The 6,905-nt window shown below is 41.2% G+C and overlaps 1 protein-coding gene across 7 annotated transcripts in view; it reads right to left on the bottom strand.

Moving 5' to 3' along the window:
* The window catches only part of LOC116390286 (discs large homolog 1-like protein), a 95,140-nt gene that overhangs the window by 60,102 nt on the left and 28,133 nt on the right, over positions 1-6,905 (bottom strand). For 5 of the 7 annotated variants that reach the window (XM_031859787.1, XM_031859788.1, XM_031859794.1 and 2 more), the window contains one exon: positions 6,404-6,526. The exons of the other annotated variants lie outside the window; for them this stretch is intronic. In XM_031859787.1, coding sequence (XP_031715647.1) covers positions 6,404-6,526 — 123 coding nt within the window. The remainder of the gene's footprint in view (positions 1-6,403; positions 6,527-6,905) is intronic. 7 annotated transcript variants of the gene reach the window in all.

Genomic DNA, 6,905 nt, shown 5'->3' with positions numbered 1-6,905 from the left:
TCCTGAGGCCGTTTCCAGACACTGCAGCACCCAGCCCTCCCACACACTCTCACTCACTCTCTCTCTCATGCACATACAGACACACAAACATAAACATAGAGCACGACTCTAGAATGGACAAACAACAGGCTGTTGCTGGCCATCGACTGAAATGAAAGAACAGAGAAGACAGGAGAAAGGAGAGGAGAAAGTATACAACCGGGCTAACAAGTGTCCTCGCAGCAACCCTTAAGCATGGCATAAAGGCCGAGAGGCTTCAGCATGCAGTAAATAAGCTAACATGGCCGATACAAAGGCCAGCTAAGTTAAAGAGCAGCCAGGCGTATAGCTAGCTTCATTCAGCAGGTACCGCTGAATGACCTGAGATGCAATTACTAGCTCACAACCACAAACTAAACAGAGCAATTTCCAGCAGTATCCCCTAGCGTCTGAGGTGTGCAGCTAGCATACACAGCTATCTTAGCCTCTCTGAGGATTAGCCACAGGTGGAGCAGCACCCCTGCTCCACATCTTCTTCTTGTGTTTCCAAGGGTACTGTATCTATGGCAACAGCTTTTCGAGTCCTGAAATGTACCTGGTACTGGCTGACTAATGTGTTGTTTGCAATGATCGGGACAGATAAAACACTGAGATTTGTTATTTACTTATGTTTTTTATTTATTTATTAACCTTATATGAAGAAAACTGCCTAATACGTGACGAGGAAATTGAGTGGGTGAGAGTGATATTCGGAGAAGTGTTTCCCTAATCTGTCTTGAACAGCCTTTGCAAGAGGCTTCCTTCCAGGTTTCCATTTGAAAACGCATATGTTTTGCTACGTTTACACTGAGCGTCCACACTACGCCAGCGTTTTCGAACACCGAAAACAGAGGAGTTTGAAAACGCTCCCGAGGACGGATAAGTTTGAAAAAGCCGGGGGTTGCGTCTTCGTGTGGACGGTCGAAAAATGGATACGTTTGGAAACGATGACGCCCACACCTGCATTCACTACTTGATTGGTTCTTAGCAGTCATGACGTGTCCTTCCCTGATTCGTCACACACCTATCACGTGACCGTTTCCCGGAAATCATAAACAACAACATTGATTACATATCGACTACCAGGTTAATTTAACATGGACAACTGATTAGAGGCGTTGCTGACCTTGTTGTCTTTACTAGCAGCTGTTGTGCTCTTAAAGTCTGCGTTATTACGGAGGAAGCAGCTGTTATTGGAGCGATTATCGAGCGGTGTGTCCAGCGGCATTATCAGCCCTACGGAGCGGACGTCTGAAGTCACGGTTAGCGGCTTTAGGGAGGACGATGGACACAAAACGGAGGACTTTCCTGTCCTTATTAATGCTTATTTTGTTCTGCACATCTATTGTGAAGCCCGCAGATAAAATGTAACGACAGTTACAAAAACAAAACAAAAAACAGTAAATGCTCTCCAGTAGGACAGATAGTTAAGCCACCAGCAGAGCTACGAGTGAGAACAGACAACAACGAAACCGAGAGGGAGCGAGTGAGAGACGTGTGTTGACCACATTTATGGACCCATAATCTAGTAAACCATTATGTGTAAATGATAATATTAAAATAAATTTGATGTGTGTGAGAGAGAGAGATAGAGCTGACTTGCAGCGCTGTAACTAACGTTAAGTCTGAATCTGAGTTTATAGAGGAAGATTTTAGAGAAGATCTTAAGTATCAAACATGACCTTTCATTATTTAAGACTACTATATTACTCTGTCGTATTTATTTTAATGAAGCAACCAATCTACTTCCTGTTTACATCGACACCCACCATCACGCCCAGTGTACGTGAATAGTGATATTCGTTTTCAGGCGTTTTAGTGTGGACGGAGATCATCTCGAAAACGATGCTGAGACGCCGTGTGGACGGAGACCGTTTTCGTTTTAAAACTCTGTTTCAAAACGAAAACGGAGTAGTGTGGACATGGCCTAATACTACGCCACTACAGACCGGCCAAGCTGCTACAAGACTACAGATATTAACAGTCCTATTTTAACCTGAAAGCTTTGCTAATGTTGGGGAAACCAACAAACATGCTAGCTGAAAAACATAGATTGTGACTGACAGTTAGTTTCCATTAACCTTGGATAGCCAGTTGTGATTTTAAGACGTTCACTAAAATACATTTTATCCAGCTGACCTAAACCCCGCCAACAAAGTGGCTAAGTGTTGGCTATGTTTATGATTCAAGCCATTCAACAACACATCTTACTATCAATTTCTTTGAAACATCAAAAAATGAAATCATAAATGCAAAATGAAACAAGAATGAGTCACTAAAGCCACTTAAGTGGCTCTTTAAAGCTGTACGTAGGTATAAGTGCTACAAGTCAAATACTAACATCAACATGCTAATATGCTTACAATGCCAATGCTAACATGTTGATGGAACATCTTTGCTTACTGTGGGCTAACATTTGCTAACTAGCACGTAACACAAAGTAGGCTCCATCTGAGGCTGATGGAAATGGCCTTAGTTTTGCAGGTATTTGGTCATAAACCAAACTATCGGAAAATTGATATTCAAAAGATATAATCTAGACCAAAATGCTGCTGGCATGGATAAAAAAAAGCATTTTGTTGATTATAATTAGATGTGGGATAAATGCTTCCTGATTAAACCATCGCATGTATTGTGATGTATCTATGTATCTTTATGGTTGCAGAACACAGCACTGAAGCAACCTGAGCTTCTCACCCACAATCAGAAAGAACAGAGCATGACATCAATCATGTTGCCCGCAGTGTAAACACACAGTAAGAAGCTAGCAACTGGAACCATATAATCAGCATCTGCCAGTCACTCCCTACAGCCTGTGTGTCTGCAGTTAGCCGCCATAACAAAAAATGCAATAAACCGACATGTCAGCTGACACAGCGACAATTCGGTGACACACTGTCTATATCACAACCAACCCTGCCTCTCTCTCGCTCTCTTTCACTTTTTCCTTCTCTCGGTCTCTCCGTCTCCAGTCAAATGTCAGCCAGTGAATACCGGCTCTATTAATATTTCAGGACCAATTAAATAAAAGCACACATCATGCATGTTTAATGTCTGACTGCTGAGAGAGCCAACTTTGCCCTTCCGTCCTCTACAGGTAGATATATGACTGTGATATATAGCCTAGCATACAAATGCTGTGTTCACTCTTTTTAACAAATGACTTTCTGCTTCTCCTGTCCTGGCCATGGTCCCATCACAGATTGACCCACAACCTATTCTGGATTCCAGTTCAGCAGGCACCAGACAGCCTGACCCTGTAGCCCAATAACAATGCAGGTATGTATGTTGTGCCCTGATTCAGACTTGAGGCTTCATCCCTACTAATTTTAGCAGCGACTGTACTCATATAAGATTTATTTCATCTGTTATTTTTGAAGTAGTAAAATCTGGGTATTTGGGGGAAGAAGCATTTTTTCAGTGGCCAACCAAACCCAACGTTATGTGCCATTATATCACATTGTGTTAGCTCACCTTTAACTTTAACATGGCTCTCAAAAAATTCATATAAACATCAACTTTGTGTTGTCAACAACAATAAAGGGATGCTGGTGCAGCTCGAAACACTGTAAAATGCAGATCTATACTGCGGTCTATTCCAGTGGTTCCTAACCATTTTGGCTCCCCCCCAGCCCTTCCATTAGATCCCTTTCAGATTCTGGTAAGGACCATTTTGAAAAGCTATGTCAAGCTCCCCTGGTAAATACTGGAGATATAGAGGAACAGACATAAAGCACTGCAGAGCGAGCAAAGCACCAGCTCAATCCCAACAGGTCAGATCAGATATTTAGCATCTCAGATCGTGTTTGGGGATGGGCTGGGTGTTTTTCTTAGCTATGCAGCACAGGTTATTCTTTGCACAATACCTTTATAATGACAACGGATCAAATTACTTTGTGTAACATGACAGGGGTCACTGATAAACACACAAAGAATTTCCAGCAGCAACTTCACTGTTTTAGTTCACTTTCACCTCTCTCATAGCACCTTTTTTTTTGGGCTGCACAAGTAGGTAAACTTGCTGCTCAAAGCCAAACTGCAGATAAATAAAGTAAGCAACTAACTGGTAAACATAGGAGTTTAGGAGCTAAAAGGAGAGTGAATATTGAATTAACTTCCACCAAGTGGACTGAAACAGGACCCGAAATGAAAGATACTGGTATTTATAATGGTAATTATAATGGCAACTACTTGATAACAAGTCCACCATGTCAATCTGGAAGATTGTAATATGTCAGTTCCCGCTGACCCCAAGTTGCTAAAATATCAGTTATTGTAGGTTTAAATATCTGCAAATAATTTTCCTCCAAATAAAGGCCACCTTTTCTGTACTATAAGGGTGATTACATGTGGAAGATTGCTTTTCATAGCTCTAAATATCAATATACAATGGGTTCAAGTCCATCAGTGCAAGCCAGAGCTATCCCTAAATATGGGCAAATAATCCTTGACACAAGTCAAGGAGAAGAGCAAAGAATAGGAGATTGTTGAATGCACATGTAGCTGGTTTGATTGCTTACTCGGCCTTGTGGTTCTCCATACTGAGGCAGTCACGATACACCTGTTCAACATTACAGTAAATGCAGACTAAAGGTCTTACTTACTCCTAATTTATATTACTGTATCAGCAGGAGGAAAACGAGATTCATTGAGGAGGAGTGATGTGGCTGACGGACAGGTTGATTAACATCCAGCAACAAATCTGCCCTCTGTCTCCGTGTCTGTAATTCTCTCTTTATCCCATCTCTTGCCTGCTCCCTGACCATCTCTGTCGTTCCTTCCTTCCTAATTATCTGCATTACCTAATGACCACAGTAAGAGCCACTAAGGTCTCTGAGTGGTCCATGTGTGTCTTACTGTCCGTGTGTTATAGAAAGACAGCGAGTTGCTTTTTTTTTTTTACTGTTTCTCCTCATTCGGTCTCTGCGGTAGATATAAATGTTGTAGGTGGAGTTACTTAAGTAAAGTCAATTATACTGCTGCAGTGTCGGCTGCATTTCTTCTTCAGTCTACCATAAACTGTGTACCGCATATGCCAATACCGTAAATAATAAACCCTGCTATTTCATTTACTGAGCCTCTTTACCAGACGTATTCAAACGTTCAGGCATAGCGCTTGCTATTAAACAGTTTGATTAATGTAGTTCAGTCATATCTTGATTTGTGAAGGTGCCACACAGTATGGTGGTTATTCTTCTGCCTCTACTGCCTCCTGCAGTTTACAAACTGCGACTACATCTAAACTAATATGACCAGAGGAGATGGAAGAGGTATTTACTTCCAAAATCCTGTATGCACACTCAGTCAGAGGACTTAGCACAATTAGGCACAGTCAATGAGATGGTGGGTAAAAGGCTTTAAGTTAGATCCCACGATAAATCATTTCTAACGCTTATTGATCGTATTGAGTTCTGAGTATCAAATTAAGAGGAGATCACTCGCAGGTCTATTCCTTGTTTAATAATCACATCCATGTCAGACCATGTGCAGCGTACAAAAAGACACAAGCTGTCACATCAGACAATCATATCAACACTCGCAGCAGTAGCATGCTCTGTGTTTACATTTAGAGAAGAAGAAAAAAGCATTTAAAGATGCTACAAGTAGTAGGGTTGGGCAATATGTCGATATTATATTGATATTCTGAAATGAGATGAGATATCTTCTTAGAATTTGTATATAGTAAAACCATAATATGACATAAGTGATGTTGTTCCCTGGTTAAAAGTCTGCAGTACAGTAAACTGATGTAATGTTCTCCATATCGCCCAGCCCTAACATGTAGAATTTATTTTTAAATGTCAGAACAATGAGCATAAAAAGCATATGACTGAATAAAATGTGGTTATAATACCACAAACAAAGGACATGTTGCAGATATACTTTGTCTCACATATATGGTATCGTTTCTCTAAATTAAATCATGAAGCTTCTTTAAGAGGATATAAAACTTGTCCCATTCCTTCCTGGCTGCCCCCCCCCCTCCTTCAGTTTTCATCCCTTGCACCATCTGCCACTAAGACTTCTGGCACTTTAGCACCATTTGCATAGCGGATGATTTTCCTATTGAGGTTGTCTGTCTTACCCATTTATTGATGTTAAAATGCCACATGGATCACTTATAAATGAGGTTGTTGAAGCAAGGTGACAACAACAACAACAACAACAACAACAACAACAACAACTGAGGGAACAACAAATCCCACGAAGAGATGTTTGCAAAATTGTCTCACAAAACATAAGAAATTAATAAATAAAACGTAAAAAATGACTTCATGATAATGTAACCTGAACTTCAGACGAGTCGGGAAGTGGCTAAAACCAACATCATGTCACAAACGAACAAAGCCACGAATGCATGCGACGAGCTCGGGGGCGGGGTTACCTGGTAGTAGGTGCGGCTGTGTGAATAGAGGGAGGAGAAAGGCGGAGCTGGGACTTCGTTTAGCCTGTCTCCCTCTGGGTGAGGCCACGCCTCGTCATCAAAGGGAGCCTCGGGTGATTCTACCTACGATGTACAGACAAAGCTCAGCATGGTGCAACACACACACACATACACACACACTCACACACACACACACCCGCCGTGGCACACTATTTAAGGAGCACCGCAGTCTGATTATTGCATTGGTGGCAGCATGTCCATAGCTTGTGATTGTGCTAATAACCAATCCATCTATTTAACGCAAATATGCAGATAATAATATATATTGACTGTAAATGAAGCAGAAGAAAATAAATCCTCAGTACACTATTTTTCTTACATATATATGCATGAATTATTAATATGTAATATGATGTATTAAGAATAACACAAATGGGCACTTAAGATAAATTACGGAGAGAGAGAGAGAGAGAGAGAGAGAGAGAGAGAGAGAGAGAGAGAG

This window comes from Anarrhichthys ocellatus, unplaced genomic scaffold (genome assembly GCF_004355925.1).
Source record: "Anarrhichthys ocellatus isolate YVR2014 unplaced genomic scaffold, GSC_Weel_1.0 scaffold22, whole genome shotgun sequence".
Classification (NCBI taxonomy): domain Eukaryota; kingdom Metazoa; phylum Chordata; class Actinopteri; order Perciformes; family Anarhichadidae; genus Anarrhichthys; species Anarrhichthys ocellatus.
The sequence above is the reverse complement of the archived record's forward strand: the minus strand, read 5'-3'. Positions and strand labels throughout refer to the sequence as shown.